This window comes from Oxyura jamaicensis, chromosome 4 (assembly GCF_011077185.1).
Source record: "Oxyura jamaicensis isolate SHBP4307 breed ruddy duck chromosome 4, BPBGC_Ojam_1.0, whole genome shotgun sequence".
Lineage (NCBI taxonomy): Eukaryota > Metazoa > Chordata > Aves > Anseriformes > Anatidae > Oxyura > Oxyura jamaicensis.
Window position 1 is genome coordinate 89,943,679 of NC_048896.1, and position 20,554 is coordinate 89,964,232.

General features: G+C 45.0%; 1 protein-coding gene across 2 annotated transcripts in view; it reads right to left on the reverse strand.

Annotated features, from left to right (window-relative positions):
• FGFRL1 (fibroblast growth factor receptor like 1) overlaps nt 1-20,554 on the reverse strand; it is a 167,161-nt gene that overhangs the window by 70,642 nt on the left and 75,965 nt on the right. For both annotated transcript variants that reach the window (XM_035324283.1, XM_035324282.1), the window contains exon 3: nt 17,159-17,431. In XM_035324283.1, the coding sequence (XP_035180174.1) occupies nt 17,159-17,431 (273 nt within the window). The remainder of the gene's footprint in view (nt 1-17,158; nt 17,432-20,554) is intronic.

Below are 20,554 nucleotides of genomic sequence, written 5' to 3' on the forward strand. Positions count from 1 at the left end.
TTAATGCACACGCAGCCACAAGGGAATAAGGGCCAATGAGCAGGAAAATACTTCTGCCTCTTCAAGTCTACCCCGAGCAGGCAACTCTATAGGCAAGCAAAGCAGAAAGCAAAGCCCCAGGGCCATTGGGGTCTCGCAGCTCTCCTGCATCGCTGCAATGAGCCCGCTCTGCACTGCACGTAGGGTCGCCAGCTCCCTCCAGCTCCGAGGGGGCGTTCAGAGGGGAAAGTCCTGCTGAGCGAGATATTCCCATGTCTCTGAGAGCTCTGGTAGATCAAGCACAGCCCTCACGGCTGCGTTGCTCCTTGCTGACCCAGGGATGGGAGAGTGGAAACCCAAATGTCTCCTGAAAGCCACCTGGGTGCCTCCCAGGAGCTATGTCCCAAACCGAGAAGATCCATATGGATTCAGCTTCTCTATGCACAGGAGGAAGGCAAGATGTGAAAACAGGGGAAGGAAGAAAATGAAAAGCCAAATGCAGTTTTCCCCAAAGAAACCAAGTTGCTGAGCTACTGCTTTTATAAAGCTGAAAGACTTGGTATGAGGTAGGAGTGAAAAGATGTTCTCTGGTGGGGAAGGAGGACTTTTTGAGTGTCAGACTGATGGAAGAAGCTGAATACTAGGGTCAAAATAAAGACACAGACTGTGGCTCTGAGCAGAAGCTGGGAACTACAGAAGAGAGCCCAGGAGAGGCGAGCTGAAGACCACAAGAGGCACTAATAGAGACTTTGGAGATCACCTCAGGGCTGGGAGGATCCCTGCGTCTGCAATAAGTTTATGTCTCTCATTATAGTTCCTCTGTGGAGCAGAAAGTGACTGCTTCCACGATGTTTCTACAAAATCCACATCCGCATGCTTGAGGGCAAAATTGCACGTCCCAGGTGAAATCAGGCACTTCAATAAATGCCCTGGAGTTTCAGAAAGTTCCCAAAGACCCCAAACCTCATCCAGTTCCTTTGAAATCAAAGGCAAGACCAAAGTCCTGTGCACAGGCCTGAGCACATGGATTTTCATGTGCCTTAATGCACGGCTCCACCTCTAAAAGCAGTCAGGGCTTCCAATGAAGGAGAATATTTTCCCCTTGGGTTGTTTGGGTGTGGAGTGCCTGTCTACATGCAAACACCTCTCCTTACCTTCCTTTCAATGACTCCTGAAAACAGACCAATATGCCTCTTAGGAACAGTCCCTGGGCCCAATATTTCTAATATTACAGAGGTGACCTGAAAAGCCACTCAGGAGGCTGCAATCCACCATCATGTTTTTGCTCCTCCAGTGACCAACAAGGACAGAGACTACAAGGCAATGCAAGAGGAGTAAAAGCCAAAAGGTTGTTTTTACTTCCCCAGGATGACAGTTAGGCTGGATTGCACAAAGCAGTCTGATTCTTGCAGGGTAAGCAAAGTGTTCTTGGCCCCGAGAAAAAACATCCCCCAGGGCTTTCAGTCTCACCCACCATGGGCATGCATGGCACTGACCACTCTCCTCTCCAGCCAAGCCTGTTGCAAGGGAAGATGGATGGGTGTTTGCTCCAACTGGCTTCCACCTACAGAACTTCGGACTTAGTCCCAAAAACATCAGCTGTTGTTCTCTGCTTCTAACGAATGAACAAACAGAATCCTTCCCTGGATTTGGAGAATGGAGTGAGACTGCAGTGACCTTGGCAGGTTTGAGGGAAATGGGAAGAGAGAAACTCAATTGAGATAAAGTTCCTCAATAGTGTAGCAAAGCCAGGGGTCTTTTCAAGGTTGTATATAGACAGTACTTTTAGGTGGTTGGGTTATGTGCATTCTTTCTGGAGACCCAACAATGTCTGCCTCAAGGATAGAAGCTGTGAGGCTTTACAAATGTTCAGTCTTGAAAAATAGTATTAGCAAAGATTCAGTCTTATTCATTAAAAGTTTATCTAAAGAGTAAAGGTAGCAGGAAGAAATTAACACATAAACAACAGAGTTATGAAGTACAGACAGTGCTCTGACCCTCTTCACCTTTCTGATTTTTTCTAACTCTATTACTACCCTAAAGCAAGCCCAGGCAGCCTGCCTGTGAATGAAAGCCTTTCGTCCCACATCCATTGCTGATAGCTCATGTCAGTGTTTTCTATTTCCACGGACAATTTCATGGATCTCCAGCAAGGAGAGGTCTCCTAAACCTCTGAAACACCATATAAGGATCAATCAGCACATTAACTAAGCTCTGAGTGACAGAAAACCTCCAAAAGTGCTGTCTGCCCAACTCATCTCCCACTGGAGTCAGTAGGACTTAATTACAGAACTCAGCCTCCTCCAACAGCAAGTTGAAGTAGGGAGATAGCCTGGTGCAAACACGACACTCCCTGACAGTTACCTCTATTAGTGGGGGTTAAGTACTGCTTAAGCCTTGAAAAGTTCCCCTTAACTGGCACAGGTGAGTCACAGAAACATCTCAGATGCACAGCTCTGCCTGCCAGCCAGTGTGGACCCTACGTAATCACCAAAGGCTCCCCACTGTGCTTTGCATCCAAGAAGAGGTGCTTTGCACCCAAAAAAAGGAGAAGAACAGAGCTCTCCATGCCTAGGTCTCAGCCTCCATGGCAATCATATCCTCATGGTTGTGGATGCCCTAGGTAGAGTTTGACCCTCTCTTACAGCAGTTTCTGGACAGTTAACCCAAAATACACCAATAGCGTTCAATTGATGAAAATTTGGTCTAGGAGGCTTTTGCTGGAGAGATCTTTGAGCTCAGAGTAGTTGCTCATAAATGTGCACGGATGGATGGCTGTATGACTGCCATCTGAACAGAGACTACAGATCCAGACATCACTTTTAATGCAGTGACATGGACAACTCTAGCTTAGAAAACAATGAAATTTGTGCCACAGGTGCAGTTGTGAAGCTTGATCTTTCCAAAAACCCTGGGAATATGTAGTGGAAGAAATGGGTATGTACATAGACACACGTATGTAGACATAGGCACAAATATGTCAGGTATACCAGCAAGTATCTTGCTCCTTTGTTGGGTGGGATCTGGGAGCTAAAAATGGGCCACAAAAGGGAAGGAAAGATAGAGAGAAGAACAGTAAAATATTTATACAATAATAAATAAATGTTCTAACACTGCTCAAGCTGAAACGTCAATTCCCCAGCACTTCTAGGTTGTGTAAATTTTGTTTTGTATCTCCAAGGGAAATTAGCCTACCTACTCTACCTACCCATTCAGTCCAAGGCAGTTTGTCATTAGCCCAGGAGGAGCGAGACAACCCTTCCAAGGGCATATTCACAGGGTCCAAAGATGAGGTTCTGCTACCAGCCAGTAAGCCACCCTGTCCTCTTTTCACAGAAGAGAGAGGGAGCCTCACAACCAGCTTAGCCCAGGTTAGCGAGATGAGGATCCCATCCCAACAGTCTGGTGGAAAAAACAGCGTGTGTCTTCAGCCCAGCTCTAGTCCTCGTTTCGGTGCTAAAAAGATGGAACAAATAGATCTGGCTCATGACTTTGACATTTGCTCTGGTATCATCATCAGCTCTATCTGATAGGATGACACTACTTACATTGTGGTAGCCAGAGGAAATCCAATGCTAAGGAAATGGACATTCATTTAATGTTTATCTAGGATCTGCTCCACCAATGAATTCCAGATGTTGGCTTTAATTGTCGCATTCTGGTATGTTTAAGCAGCAGGAGTTTGTAAGGCCGATTTGTAAATCAATCTGGCAGACTCATACTGAATCCCATCTCTGCCAGCTTTTCTAAGTAAGATGCTCTTAAAATATTAAGTACTTAACATGTCTGCAATACAAAAGGAAGGAAAGATTTTTATGAAATCCCTCCCCTGATGTTTTTCTCCTTTCGCTCCTTCTCCCCTTCATTTCCTCCCTGTGGGACTGCAACACAAGCTACTCCCCTTGGATGAGTGCAATGAATTTTAGCAGCCCTAGAGCTGAAGAGGGTGACACCCTGCAACAGGGTATGAGGGTGACTCCCTGCAACGTGGGCAGAGCACCCTGCTCCTGACTCACATGCATTCTTTCTGGGTAATCCCACTGATTTCCCACCAGGACCAACAGCAACTGGACTACATCCAGTGATAGTGCTCCTCATATTTGAGCTCAGAATTCTCTTAGAGCAGAAAAAAAGAAAAAACAAACAAACAAACAAACAAACAAAAACATTACTGTAATCTTGGAACTGTCTCAGGTCCCACCCTCCATGTTCTTATTAATTTGTATTACACTGTTACAGAGGTCGCAGCGCATATCCAGAGGTGGTACAGAAATGCCTTTCACATTCTGAATCCCAAAGCATTGTCCAAGCTCTGAGTTAGGCACTAGCAAACCCTGCAGTTGTTTTGTGGTCACTGTGAGTTCACCCAACAGCAGAATGTGTTGCACTGGTGTTAGAGGGATTGCTTATTGTGACAGCTAAGTTACTGGTCAGGCTTTGCTTACAAGAGAGAAAACTATCTCTAAAAATAGCTTCAGCTTAAGTACTATTTCCCTAATGGTTAGGGCAGGCACCATAGTTTCTTAAAATTGCTTTAGAAATCAATTCTCTCAATCTCCTTTTAAAACACCCATTCCTGAGAAGCACCTCAGTATTCAACACGTGAACGCGACTTACATTTTCCCAAGGAATGTGTGCTTAGTACACACATTTTTCAAAAGGTGTCACTGGATGGATAGGTAGGGTTTCAAAACCTTTCAGCATTGGCAATACTCATCCCAAGGAAGTTCATGGGAATACTTCAAAAGGCATTGACTCAGCCTCGGCTGAGTAATTTTGAAAACCTCCCCTTTATCTTCCAACTTTGCTGGCCCCAGAGATAAATTGCTTTAAGTTCAGTTAAACATCCTCCTTTAAAATTACAGGCTTCTAAATGGGGTCCTTCTCTCTTAAGAGCACAAAGCCCATTTCACTCGTGGCCTGAGTCATGCCATACTTGAAGGGACGTTTGGGATAAGCAGTGGCTAAATACCCACCCGTTCCTTTACACGCTGAGCAGGGACCAAAGCATCAGCAAAGAGCCGGCTGTATCATCTCAGCTTACCAGTGGTTTGCACTTGAGGCTGGAGGAGAAATCCCACTTCCCCGCAATCCCAAACAGGCAGGATGCAGCGAGCAGGCTTGGAAATACCTTATACATCCATGGGACCACGTCTAAGCAAGGCACAAAAGCAGCGCCATCCCAGAAAGTTAAATCACTGCTGGTATGAAAAAACAAGCTGGTAAGGGGCTCCGGAGAGGTGGCTGTCAGTAAGGCAAGCAATAAAATACTGTAAAAACAGGCTGCAGCAAAAAAAATAACAGAAAAAATGTGCAGACAACTTGTTGGGTTTTATTTTCTATGTCTGAAACCATTTCTGTGGTCCATAGCACATGAGCAAAGACAAACAGATTTGGCCCCAAACACAGAGGAGTGCTTTCTCCAAATACCAGGTGGAAAGGACCCAGTGAATCTTTTAATGAGTTTGCCCTTTGGGACATGCCTCTGTGGCGTTGTAGGAGCAGGGACACTTTCACAGGACCGGCAATATTCCCTCCCTAGCTGCAGATGCTGAAGGATGGCAAAAATGTCTCTGGTGAGCAGCCGCGTGTGCAGCCTGTCCTCCTGCAAAATGTGGCACTCGAGCACAAGAAGAGCCAAAAATTCCTGAGAAGAGCTAACACAGGTCAACCAAATAGCAATAACCACATAGAAAGCGTAGCCTTGGTGTCTGAGGTTTAAGAGTTTAATTTATAGCTGAATGTGTCCGTGACCCAGGTTTTGCCTAGAACAAGGGTAAAACGTATCCAAATCATTCCTGGCAGAGGGACAGGAGATGCACTCGAGTGCTGAGGGTACTGAGGGTGTCAGGTGGTCAAATTCCTTTCTGATGCAATTCCACTGATCTACCCCAAAAAGCCACTGCCCTTTGGTCTGTTTATCATGGCAAGGTTTCAAGGGCCCATCACAAAATTCTCTGTAATTACCCGAGGATGGAGTGCCCAGAGAACAGCCTCTGTTTTCTGAAGGTCGCGGAGACACGTTTTGAAAACAGGCATGATTACAGCTTCTCAGACCCCTCCCTGCAGGCTCCGAAAACCATCCCAGAGGCAAAGGGCTGGTGGAGTGGCAAATGATGCCAACAGATCCACTAATGTGCGTGGGAGATGGCTCACATCTCAGGAGCATGTGGCTCACATCGGCACCAGAGCAGCATGCCCAGCACCTCGCTGCAGTTTCGAGCCAGAGGCACAAATCATCTCCTCACAATTTACCCTCAGTAGTATTCACTTCCCACAAGTGGAGGCTGCTGCATCTTCCAAACCTCCTTGAAGGAAAGGGATTAAGGAAACCACACTCAAACCAAAGCGGCTCACAAGAGACCCCGGCTGGAACAAGCCGCTCTGTGTTGAATTCCCCCAACTTTCTCTTGGGTTGGAGCGTTTCTCCTGCCAAAGCACACAAGGGCTACCAGGAGAAGCTGAAGTGGGCTCGCAGTTGTCAGGAGACACTGCAAACACAGCACAAACACTGGGCTGTGCCAAGGGTTGGGGAGGCACCATCCCTCTCCTCTGCTATGAGATTCCTGGGATTGCTCCGGAGAGAGGAGCAGGCAGGTCTGGGAATCCCACCCGTGTCTGCAGTGGGTCCAGCTCCCTTCCCAAACTCCATGCCTGTGAATGAGGAGGACTGCCACCAGCTCTTCTCTCTCCTGCCAGCTGCATGTTCAGTGCAGGTGAGATGGAGACCCTTGGTTACTTCAGCAGATAGGTCATTATAATTTATTCTAGCTGAAAAAAAAATCTATATGCCAACCCATATGGCTTCTCTGTAAGAGGCAAAACATCCAATACGGGACTGAAGAAAACAGAAAACTCAGCAGAGAATCTGGTGGTGGTGCTTTTTCCAAATCAGAATGATTTTGTGATGGAGGATTCATTCCCAAATGTTTCAAAGCCCTGTGTTGCCAATCAAGCAGAAAACTAACTCAACTCAACAGCTGTAGTGACTTGACAACATTTTTCAGGGAAACAATGAACTGGAAGTAAAACAAAACTGGTAATAAAAATCCCATTTGGACTCCTATTTTGGAGTCCAAAAGTCATTTAGATTGTGTGATGAACTCAGATTTAATGGCTTGGTTGGCATAAAGAGATCAGAAGTCCATTCAAATTCTGCATTTCTTGCCCTATAAGCTTTGTAGCGTGTCTGTAAGAAAATTGTATACATAAGCAGGAATGCGTGTATGTGTATCAACATGAATGGAAAGAAGAAAAAAAAAGAAAGACATCAACTGCCTTTGTCGCACTGGATCATTGCAATGGAAAATAAAACTATTTGCTTCCATTTAATTTACATGAAATATTTTCTGTACAGGGCTGTTTATAATTTAGCTCATGATTAAACAACAGCATTGTTCTCACTGTTTGTCTCCCTATTGTTCTGCCACTTGCAGTAATTTAAAGCAACGCAACAGAAATCACAGACAGATGCATTGTGCAGAGGACAGATGTGTTGACCCAGAGGGTGCTTTAACAGCTCAGCTTGTAAGAACAATGTTCATGTTCTTCGCTTTTACTGAACTTGAAAAGAAAGTTCTCTTTAAAACACTAATTTGAGAGCTGCAAAATACATTATGAGAGTAGAAAGTGAAGGGATAAATTCTATGGTATCTGATTTCTTTCACTGCTTGGAGGGGCTTTATTTCTCCCCTCTTTTCCTTGGTTTCAGTGAGAGCAGCAGGTTCCACCTCGTCAGCGAGACCAGAGAACAACTGATATTTTATGAGTGGAACCAGTCCAAGACTGGTGGCTTATGCTCTTAACATCCTGACATCTCAACCTCCGAGAGCAGCAGCGGCGCTGCTTCCAGTGGCTGCAGAACACCTTAAAAAGCAGCACAAACTGACAATGAAAATAAACTACGGTTGCTGCACTGCTGGAGTCTGGCAGCCCTTAACAAATAAAGCGGCGTCTGGGTGTTAAAATACATAAATCTGTCATCATTACCAGGCTAAGGGGTCGTCATCCTATTCACAAAATAAAAGAACTGTGCATAATCAGTAGGGCAGGGAGTTCAGAACAAAGTACGCCTTTTACAAACTCTCAACTGCTGATAGATGGATGTTTGCAAGGGACTTAATGTCTTTAACAGGGTACATTCAAGAAGGAGTGTAGGTTTCAGAACTCCTGGGATTAGTGTGTTTTTTTTTTTTTTCTCTTCTTTTCCAAATTTATTGCCAGAAGTGTATAATGTAAACACGTGGGTCTTCTAACTGTGAAACCCACGTTATTATAAAGTATGAAGAATTAAAGCGTTCTCACACAATGATACTATTCATCAAGCACAACGTAGAATATGTTCTCTCATCAAACAAACAAACAAAATATTTAAAAATAGGTTTATACACAAATTGCCAGAAGGTTTTCTTTTCTTTTTCTTCATCTTTTTCTTAATGTGGATGCCAAAGACAGCACAGGAAAGGTAGAGAACCAGATCCTACAGGAATGTAAAAATACACCTCCTCTACAGCCATACATTTTAACAGGCAAAGTATCTCCATGTATAGATCAAGAAGCAGCATGTGAGCGATCAATGGTGTACGTGTGCATGCATTTACACATAAAGAGGGAGTCTCCAAAATCAACAGTCAAGTCACACCTTATAAACTTGCCCAACTTCTTCTGTTCCCTCTATAATAAATATTACGCACTGTGCCTTAATTTACAAGCGTGCTTTTTGCGCATTTCTCAGTTAACTGATATTAAAGGACTGGAATTTGGCTACAAACTACCATCCATGGCATTTACTGGGCAAACTGAGGACAGCAGAGCTGTATGACACCCTGTGAGCAAATCGGGCACGGTGCTCTCTGGCAGGGACCTCCTGGAGACACTGTGCCCAAAAAGCTCGACCAGCTTCAGTGGTCCACTGTGCCCAGTGTGGCCATGTGAAGTCCAGCCTGGGGCAAAAAGAGAGAGAACAGGTGCCAAGGAAACACTGGCAAGAAAATCCTGGCAAGAAGATCCTGCTGGGGGACAATGGTCATCTGGGATGGTAGGTGAGATGGCAATAATATAAGAACTGTTGATGACCACTTTGTCCGCCAAGCCTGTAATTAGCCTGATTGCCTCTCATTGCTTGGGGCACCCCTAATTAATGAAAAGACCCTTAGCTAAAGATCTGCAGTCACAGCAGACTTTGGCTGGTAATCTAGACCACCTTCTGCAGGCCTGCCCTCTACACACATTCACAACACCTGCTCAGATGTAGACAGATCAGCAGCTGTGCACATCAGCATTGCTCTGGCAACACGGGCTGAAATTCTGCCCATTAGATCTATGGAAAATTTTAACAAAGACAACTCTGATTAATAAAATCAGAGGCAAAAGCTATTTTTAGCCTCAGCCTACTGACCAAAAAAAACCCAACAACACATATGCCGCAACCTCGTTGGGATCAGAGGCGGATTCTATTAATATCATTTAACAGAAGGAAGCCATAAACTGCTCAGATCAAACATACTTTTCATGTCAGCCCGCCTGGCATTGTGTATTGCTTTCGTTCCCAAACAATATTTGTGCAGCAAGCAGAGCTGCAGCTTGATGTTTGCACGGGTGTAGCAGCAGCTACACACTCCAAAGCATCTGCAGAGGACTGTGGGCTAACTGCATCCATATGTCCTGCACGCCTCGGATTTACACTGCCTGCAGCTCTGGTCTGCCACAGTCTACCACAGGATGGAGTATGGGGGGAAATTATATATACATACATATATGTATGAATTTCATGCTTACATTCATGGAAAAAAATCTTTTCATTTCCTTTAAATTGTGAACAGGTGTTGTCACCTTCTTAACTCGACTTCTATGTTACAGCTTCACGACGGGAAAAAGAAATCTACCCGAAACAGTGAAGCTTTTGTTAGCCAGAACATGATGTATTGATAAGCATACTGTAAAGTTTGTTATAAAATCAAATGAAACTAATAAAACCCAACAAAGATCTTGTAAAATCTGTGGACATTATACTGCATTAGTGCTGAGCTACATTATAGATCTGAACGTGGAAGAAACAAGACAGCTGCCCGCTTGTGATGTTTTCCAGCCTTTCACACCCGTTCACTGAGAGCCGTCGGTTAAAACTCCTGTTGATACATTTTTGATCAGTCATTTTCAGGATGATAACAGCTAACACTGGGATTGACATCATCACCTCTTTCTGGAGAAAGATTTTTCAAGAACAAGTTATTACGGGCTGCAGTGACCTCAATCTAAGTGTAGAACTCATCAAAATGACTAAAATTAATGAAAATGTTTATTTTTCCAGCCATCCAGAAATAGTCATCTTTTAATTTTAGAGTTTTTCTCTCTCCTCCTTTCCTCTCCCAGGACAGTGGACACTTTCCAGGACTAAACACGCTGCACATCGGGACAGGGAGCTTGTTAGACTCTAAGTGGGATTCCCCAAACAAGGAGGAAATGAAGCACCACTGAAATTTGGGGGATTGAAACACCTAATTGCTTTTAGATGACTTTTACCATCCAGACCTGTGTGCTTCTTCTGTCCCTGCACAACACCACACTTGGTCAGGGTGTGTATCTTCACGCCTCAGCTAATAAACGCTCGGAAGGAAGAGCCCTCGCTTGGGTGAGACAACCGTTAGTCAACGATGAGTCACTTCCACTGGAAAAGGAGCTTCACTTCCAACTGAAAACTTTTTAGCTATGAATTTGCACTGAAACATGAAAATACTCATACGTGCTGAGCATTGTGTACTCCTCTAGTCAATGGGACCCCGTCACTCAGCACCACAACCTGCATCTGCACCGCGGGCCTGCCGTGCCCCCGCACCGCGAGCTGGCCAGAAGGCCTCGTGCAGTCACTGAGACTGGTAGGCCTCAAGTAGTAAATTAAGGCTCCCCTTTTCTCCTCAGCTCCCAAAGGCCAAAAACAATCTGAGCTTTAATTAGCAACATAACCATTACTAAGCATCAGCGACTATGGCCAGATCCTCATCTGGTGTTAATCAGCCTGCGTATGCACAGGAGGCCACCAACGTAGATCCAGCTGCCGGATTGGGGCCTTAACAAATTAAACATGAGAACTTTGTTACTGTTTATTGTCACAAGGAATTCTTCATTTCCATATAACAACTGACTAATCATCATTAGTCATGATTATATGCCCTGTGATTGTGTTAACGGTCCCACACTGGATGGGCTGCCTTTAGCACTTGATGCTGAAGTAAATGTGCTAAAGCAGGATTGCTAACTCCATACCATGCCTAGCTCAAACCACCTTGTTCTCAAATGCAAATACTGCATCTTTTTTTTTTTTTTTTTAGTGTTGACTCATTTCGGTTTTTGCTTAGCATTAGCAGTCCCTTGGTGCACACATTGCTGACTCAATGTTGATTCACATCTTCTTGCTGAGCACATTTCTCTCTGGTCCCTGGAGTTTATTAAGACGCCAAAATCCAAACATAAATGAATTTGTCATGCTTTTCCAAGATGGCTGGTGGCACCTGACTCTAGGCTACAAATGTTTTCTCAGCTTTTGCAGTATAAATGAGTTCTGAGACACAGATTGATGACTTCATTGGAGAACTGTAATGCAAACCATATTTTACTGTACTTGACTTTTTTCACTCAGTATTTTCTACTACTATGAGCAGGAAAAAAAAGCACATTAGAATAAATATCCCTTCAGACATTGCCATGAGTTTTTTCAGCATACTTATGCTGACTGTTAAGAAAAAGGTTATTTTAATGCAAATTTTTCACACATGCCTGTTATCCAAGAGAGCTGTCTCTAGACAAGTTGTAAAAAGCATAAAATAGCAGCTGGCTCAGCAGGAAAAAGCTACTTTAAAGATAAATCTTCTGATGTCAGGAAAGATTCTCACGGCAATCAACTGCAGCAGACAGACAGCAGACATTTAAGAATAAATTTGATTTGTTTGAAAACAAGATGTAGCTCAGTTTCTGAACAACCCATGTGAGGTTCAGGACAACAAGCTGTGCTCTAACTCTTGCTGTGTGCATCAGGATTTTGCTGATGGGTTGGCCACTGAGAGGGCCAGGCAGCAGAAAGGGAAATATGAACTGGATGGTGATGGATTCTTCTCCAAATCTTCCTCCAAATAAACACAGAAAAGAGAAAAAGCAAATGTGACAGTCCGAGATACAGGACAGAAAGAAAAACACCAGAGCAGCTGTTCCTTGAACTTATATGTTGATCTTTTGGGACGGTGTGCTGAGATGAACTCAAGCAAGATGTCTTTTGCAGCCTACAAACATCAAGTGAAGCAAAAAACCTACAGAACCGAGACAATCCCAACTCTGCTCTTGCTACTGCTTCCTATTTTCTTGGCTACAGAAGGTAATAAGAAACATGCATGCAGATGCAAAAATAAATAAAGTCTGATCTTTCATCACTTGGTTTAGCAGTTGATGCAAGATGAAGTATTTACTGGTAGCACCTGTAGCAATAGCCCTGTGTGTTGCAACGCTGGCACACCTCGCAGGATTTCACCCAGAACATTTCTACAAGTGAAAAACCTCCTGTGTTGTGTATTAGTGAAAGAGGTTATTATGCCACAGCATAAATATTTGCTAATAGTCCTTCCTACAGCTGTTCATCGATGAATTTCCCTTCAGAAAACGGCCAGACTTCTGGAACAAGTGATACTGTTATTGTAGAAAGGGATGGTTGGTGGAGGTTGTCCAGCACTTCCTTATTAAAAGGCTTTGGTTTGGGTTATTTATTAATTTCACCTACTTGGGCTACGATTCCCCAGGGAGGTCCTGGTGGCTCCAGCATGCAATGGCTCCGTCTGCCTCCAGCACCCACATGTCTGGGCTACAGCACTGAAGGGGGGAAAGCCAGGTGAGTATTTTGGCTGGCAGAGCAAGCGACCCAGCAGGTGAAACACACATGACATTGGGACAAAACATGTCCCATTCAGTACACAAGGTGGACAGTTTTCAAAGAATGAGGAGACATTCAACACTCTGTTTCTTCCTTAGGCTTCCCTTTATAACATACTGGCAAGGAAGTTTTATTGTGCAGTGAAGAAACTGCACGTTTCAACCAAGCATCTAAAACCAAAATAAAGTTACTCTTCACACCTGGAGATTAGAAACCAGCTCTTCTGAATTGATTCAGCTGGGAGAAAAACAAAAACAACAACAAAAAAATAAAAATAAAAAAAATAAAACACCCTTCAGTGGACAATCAAAGGGAAGATTTCATGGGCATCATTGTACAAGTAACTTTTGGGGGAAAGTAGGGAGGTACAACACATTTCTTTTGATGAGCCTACAGATAATTCTCTGCAATAAGGAACTATTGTACTTAATAACTGCAATGCAGATTTAATACTGATTAAAGAGGAATTCCTTTTCCAGCATCTGTGAATCTGTCTGCAGTTTAATTGGCATCCCAAATTTTGTGGTAAGCCACAAAAACTATTAAGGCTGGCTAGGAGAGGAAGTTGTAGTTTTGACTTATATTGGTTATCTGCTTTTACTGGCTTACATTTCACTCAGGGGTGCGTTAGAGCAGGATTCCTTGGATCTTTGGGATCTAGGTCCTGCTGTCTGAGAGGATGGAGAAAAAAGCAATGCAGAAACCAATTGGTACCATCTGGGTTGGCAAAACCTTTGTCTGAGAAGAAAGATCAAAACCCCCAAAATAAGAGAGCACTCCCTTCCAACAGAACAGCAGGAAGATGCTAAATTAGGAAGAAAAGACTTGACCGAGAGTTGTGGAGGAGGAATAGGGTGAGACTTAAGAAGTTTAGACTCAGGCTCCGAGCCACAGTTCATATTTTCTGTGGTCTTGGATTAATCACTTGATCTCTCGTTGCCTTCGTTACCATCTGTGAAATCCCAGTAATCTGTCTCATCCACACTTGCAGACTGAACGTCCTCCAGCCAGGCAACATGTAGGTATGTCTACCAGATGGATAAAGGCCGAACCAAGTTTGCTCTGCTCATGCACTGAACTGGCTGGCTGCAGCAAGATCTGGCATGAAAGCCACAAAGCGACGTTAGAAGAGCCTTAAACCCAAATTATTACATCTCATAGAAACCAAACGTAGACAGGGGAGCTCCCCTCTGCCACATTTGCTGACAACCACTGATATTGGTGAATACACTTCCCTATATATGTTTTTTTTTTTTTACAATGTCACAGATTTTTGTTGTCTCTCTGTAGTACTCTAATTGAATATAAAGACTAATAAGGGTTAAGATTAATAGGAGTTACATAGCACTGAATGCAGGCAGAGAGGTTCAATGCCACTGAATTTTAGTCTCTGCTCTCTGTAGGGCCTTGGTTAAACTTTCACCATCTCCTGCCACAGTTTACAGGTATGTAACACAAGGGTGACAGTTCCTCACTTGCCAGTGGTGTGGCAGAGCTCAGTTAAAAGCATATAGCGTTTAACTACAAAACCTTTCAATAAGCTACTGTATGGATAACAGATACTACTGCTTAAATTCCCAGAATGTTTTCATGCCAAACTGGATTTTATTTTTTCAAGTCCCAGTGTTTAATGAATCATCTGATTCTACTCTAGATTTAATATCTTAACCACCTTGCCGGAGCCTGACACCTGCGTGGTTTACACATGCTAGGTGTTGGCAGTAAAGCAGAATAAGAGGGTTTTTTCTCCTTTGAAGGAGTGGGAGAATGAGAGGCCATATGGTTCAAAAGGCCACTGTGCCTAATGAAGTTTGTGCTTTCCGGAGCACAAAAAAAACAGTTCCATCAACTTGATCTTCATCCTCAAAACCAACATGCGGTTGGTTTTAAAACACTGCCTCCTTCTCAAACATCAACAAAGGACCTTTCTTGACCGAAAGCATTTTCACCAAGAGGAACGCGAGCATCTGGTCAATGCATTAAATGTTTGGATCCTTTGAAAGAGTAAGTCGGCCATACCTTGTGTTTACTGCAGACCTTGGAAAGAAAGACACTAGGGGAACATTTGTTTTCAGGGGAAACTCTTCTAATGAAAAGAAATCGTTCTGAAACGTTACGTGAACACATCTGTACCAGTGGAGACAAGGGACAGAAGTAATCCATCAAAAATGCTCCAAGCAACAACAACCACACTGTGAGACAAGGTAGCGGGGTGCAAAAAGGGTAAGAAATAATGTCTTTAGCCAGCATTAGAATAAGGACGCGTGGAGGCGAATGATAACTCAGTCCATACGTCTGCTACACATTTAGTTTAAAGTTGCCCTTTTCTTGGCAGTTGGTGATCAATATTTATTTGCATAGGGCTCAATCTCACACCCACAGAGGCTGGTGGGAGCTTGCCATTTCCTTCCATAGCTTCCTGATGAGGCTCCAAATAACTAGTGTTTGTGCTCAGGGCTTTTCAGTGCCAAATATAATGAAGGCTATTGTTCTCGACACAATTTAATTTGATAATCCAATTTCCCTGAGCAACTGAACTGCAGTTTTTTGACTCAGTATTTCCTGAATGCTAGTCAGCTTTTACCCTGTGCCTCCCCGCTTTTCCCTCTCATTTGTTTCTGTCGTGCTCCCAAGAACATTCCGAGCCTTCTTTGACTCACAGATGCTGAGATGCCACTTTGCTTCGGAGTAACAGGAGCCAATTTGGACCCTGAGCCTATCAGCAGACTTTGGATAACAGAGATTAAAGACTCTGGCTACCTCCACGTACGGCAAAAGCACAAGCAGGGCTGAAACACCTCCTGTAGCATTCCCTTCTCCACACCAAGCAGTCTAGAAGCCATGTCCAAAAGGAGTCTGCACAGACATCAGTTTCCACAGACTATTTCCACTTCACCATTTCTGCACAGGGCAGCAGAGAAGGAAGGATGAACACGGGAAGGAAGGAAGTGTATGAGGAAAACCACACCACAAATTGCATGTAAGCTACAAGCTGCCTTTGGCAGCTTTATATCACTGATGCTCCAGGAGCAGTATAGGAAGAGGGTTCCCTCACCTAGGCATCTCTTTCCTGATAAGACGTTTACGTTCTGGTCTCTCTCTCATACTGGCTCTGCAGCAAAGTGCATTCTCCAAGAATCACCCTGTTATCGGGTGATAATCCTCCATCGAGCAGTGCCAAGTGTTTGGTACATGCTCTGAGTCCACAGCAGCCCTCCTGCTGTGAAGGGGAAGAAGTAGAAAAAAAAAAAACAAAAAAAACTACAACAACAACAACAACCAAAAAAAAACAACAGGCTAAGTGCCAACCAGCAGGCAGCTGGATGCAGCCCTGAACTGCATCCTCACATTTACTGTGTGAGCAGAAACAGGACTTTGTCGGCCAGATACCAGCATGTTGAATGGACAATAGCATGAGCAATATACCTGATTTCCCCTCTCTTTGTTCCCTTTCCCTTTGCTCCAGCATCCTCCAGCATGTCAAGTTTCATCCAGCCCATTCCCAAGTCTTTCTCCTCACACAGACAAAGAGCAACGAACAAATTTGTGTGGCAGCCACAGCAGAGGAATCTCTGATTATCCAGAGAAGTTTCTTTGGGGGACTTTAGGAATGCTCAGTCCAGCAGGTCACCCCAAAATCCCATCACCAGGCCAAGGAAGCCCTTGGGGGCCAGTCAAAAGCACAGCTAGAGAACCTATGGTCACCAAATTGGCATCAAAAAGTTTTTAAATCTTGTCTCCATCGAGTGGTTTTCTCAGCAACTGAGCATCCCTGAGTCATCTACCAGCTCTGAGCCTTGTTTCAACCTAAATGTTACTATTCCTGAGATACCATGTTTTGCAAAAGCTCAGTACATGCTGACTGTACCAGCTGTACCTTTTTTATGGGTACCTTAACATTTGTTTTGAGAACTATCCTGTTCCAACAGAAAACATAAAGATCAGCGTGACCTCTCCTTATCACACAGCCTTTCCTGTGTGGAATTCACTGTGATCTGGACCCTAGTGGCTATTGCATCATTTCTGTTTATTTGTAACCTTTGGCACCGCACAATCTTATCTGCCGGCAGCCGGCTGCAGCCGAAGATGTGCAGCAACACTGCCAGCTCTGGCAGTCCTCAAACACTGGAAAGGGCCAGCTAAGAGCGGAGGTCAGTAAATGATTAGCAAAGCAAATCTGCAGTCACCGACAGCTACGCAGAAATCAGCTAGCCCTCTCCTCCCTCCAGAGCAGGTGAGGCCGTGCGTTTCTCCAGCCCTACTCACCGATCACGATGAGGGTGTAGTTCACATTGGTGCTGCCGAAGCCATTCGTGGCTTTGCAAATGTAGGTTCCCGCGTCCTCGCTCTCCACCTCCTTGATTTTCAGCCCTTGCTGAAGGATTCGGAACCTCGTCCAGCCGCTGTGGATCGTGCGCCCGTCCTTCATCCACATGGTGAGAGGCGGAGGGTCGCCTTCCACCGGGCACAGGAGCTTGATGGTCCTCCCTAGCCTCACGGACTGGCGGTGGATCACTTTATCGGCAATCCTTGGGGGGCCTAAGGAAGAACAGAGAGAGGAAGAGTCGTTAGTGTCTTTGCTAACGATACAGCATTAATTTAAAGACCAGTCATCAATCAAGCCACTGCACGTTGACTGCTGCTCAGAGGTACAGGGATAACAGGTGGTAGGGACTGTTGCAGGTTGTAGAAACAGGGATACAGGTTGTAGGAGATTTTGGTGCTTACCAAAAATCTCTTACAAAGCCAACAATGCAGGTGATTACGGAGGGATGCATCAACAGAAATACTGGTTTGTGTGAGACCTGGAGCTACAGCTTTCCCATCGGCGGCAGCTCATGCTAATCCACAGCTCTCAGCCACCAGCCTGGCTCTGATCCTCTCTTCCTTTCCCAAAACACCCGCGTTTTCCTGCAGTAAGAAGGAATCCTGTACACAAGCTGTTCAGCCGGATTGGGTAAAGCAACTGCAGTTATTTTAAACTTAACACCAATCCTAAAGGCAAAATTAGTAACAGTGCTGGTTCTCAAAACAAAACACTGCCTCCCCCACCTCAGAAAACAAAAAAAGTTATAATCCTTTCATGTAGTATGTACAGTAATTCCCTTTAATCATCACCAGATGGGCTCTATCTGAGACCTGTAAGCCTGCAGTTGTCGGATATAAAGAGCTCCTTGGGTAGCGCCTCACCGAAGGGTACAGCATAGCCACTAACACTGCTTACAGTCCAAATGAGGAGATTTTGATAAATTGCCTCGGCAGCCCGGCTGACTCGGCCTGATGGCCAAATGTTTGTTCTTTGCAAAAGGTGATCATTTCATGCAAAATAGCGTCCCTGGAATGCCACAGAGTGAACATGCTGTTTGCCTTGCGGTAACAGGACACACTTGGACAGGCCAACACACACACAAAAAAAGAAGTGATAAAAACAGCAGGAATGGTCCCGTAGCTGAATTCAACCTGAAAATTTCCTCCCAGAGTTCCGAAAAGTTGAAGCAGAGCCTCTTCTTCCTGCATCTGCATTTTCCTTAATCAGTCCATTGCACAAGTTCCCCGCTCCAAGTGCAATAGCAGTGCTTTTCCCAGAATCCCGTATTAACGGGTGTGATAATGAGCGCCCTGCTCTTGCGTAAGGGCAAAATGTTTTGCTAAGGATTGCTGATGCTAAGTTGCACCCAAACCCACAAGATGTTTGTGGGATTTGAAACCGCTCCTTCGTGTTTTATTTCTATTTCTAGCATTCTGCAGGACAGGACCCACATGGAATAATCTACAAAGCTCATAGCTGTGCTTATGACTAATTCCTATTATTTCAGTGTCTGCCTGAATTTTCTCCAGCGTGACTAAGGCAGCACGTACCGTCCAGCTCACGGATGACTGCAGAGCTGCTGTCGCAGTTGCTCGTGTTGAAGAGCACCCATGGATTTCGCAGCTTTGCTGGTGAACAGAAGTGCTGCTCGAGCTGAGAAAAGAGCCATGAACTAGCTTGAAACCCATTCATTAGTTTAACTAAGAACCTGGTTAAGGCAGCGGGGCTTAGTTTAGACACACACATATTCTGGTGAACTGCTGAAGTCCCAACACGGGGATCTTGAGAGCAATTATTCTGAAAAAGTCAGTCCCAAGGAAAGCTCACACCCATTCCAGCGCACCTTCTGCAGGCACCTGTGGGACTCAGCCTCGGAGGTGGTGGTGCCCTCCCATACTCCAAGGGAACTGGCACAACACCAAAGAGAAATCCTGCCCAGCCAGGGCTTTCTAAGCATGGGAAATCACGCTCCTGATATCAGGCTAGTGTGGGAGATCTCCAAGCAGCTCTGTGGATGGAGGAGATAATCCTGAAATCCTCTGAATGCTGATCTGACACAAGCCCTGCTGCTGAATCTTTTAAAGAGGAGATCCACTCATCAGGAGGGATTGTGTCTGCTGGCTTTGATGAAGTGGAGTTCGCTGATGCTGGATGAGGATTCAGCCCAAATTCTGCTACATTTCCTCACCTGGTGCAGCACCTTACTCAATGTAAAGGAGCCGAAGTGTCCTAACAAGTCCAAGCTTTGCTGAAATTCTGGGTTGCCCCTTGGAAAGGTCCCTTCTGACTTAGAGCCCTACCAAACCAAGTCACGCTTTAAGAGCAGCTTCCTCACAATCTTCTTGCAAGCCAGGATACTGCCCTGTGCACATTCAAACTGCAAAAGCAGACCTATAATTAGTGCCGAGGAAAAATCCTTGGTGCGGGGCAAGCAGGGACAGCGGGGAGAGAGCGCCCTCCTCCCAGCCCGGGAACCTGCCGCAGCTCCTTCAAAACCCCTTTCCTTCCGACATTCAGGTTGACTCCTGATGAATTTTGAGACCTGGAGGAATCGGATAGTTTCCCAGTCACGTCATGAGCCCCGTTGGGGCGGGCTGCACAAGCGGCTCTCCCCATGGCACCAGAGTCGCCTCTGGATCTGTCACATGGTTGGGTCAGATAAGCTTGGTCCTCCTAAATGCCATTTTCCTTTGATTGACCTTTCATTCTGAGCAATTGCTGGATCGCTCTCTGTCACAGGATCTACTCGCAGACCTCCATGACATTTAGGAAAGGGTGCGTTTCTCAGAGCCTTTCTGCCTCAAAAGAAAAACGCCCGCGGGGTCCTCTGCAGCCCCTTCCCCCTCCGTTAGCCCCTCCGGTGCCTTGCTCCGGATGAATAATAAAAAATTCTCCCAACATTTTTTCCTGCTGGGAATTTTTCTGGATTTTCTGCAATTTCCAATACAGTACAGCCCCAGGACGTAGATGCTAAAACCTCACTTCTGTTCACCGGTGCTGTAAATATTCCTATTTTATTACCCATTATCTCTGTTATCAATAACTTTCCATGTAAGCACTACCCCCTGCCTGCAATCAGTGCCTTCACACGTGCCAGAGGCTTCAGGGGCCCTGGCAAGCCCACGATAGCCGGACCTCCTGTAGGTGGTTACAGCAGAATCAAATGTTGATACCATCACGGCTCTCCGTCTCTCTAACGTACAGGCATCTCCTGGGTCCTATTTCACTACATATCTGTGCAGCCCTGCCTTGGGACTGCACCAGGGACGGATGAATGCTTTTCAAGTCAAGACAGAAGTCTGGCACACCTCGCCACTCCGTGCTGGTGGTATTTCGAGGGAAGGCAGCGGGGA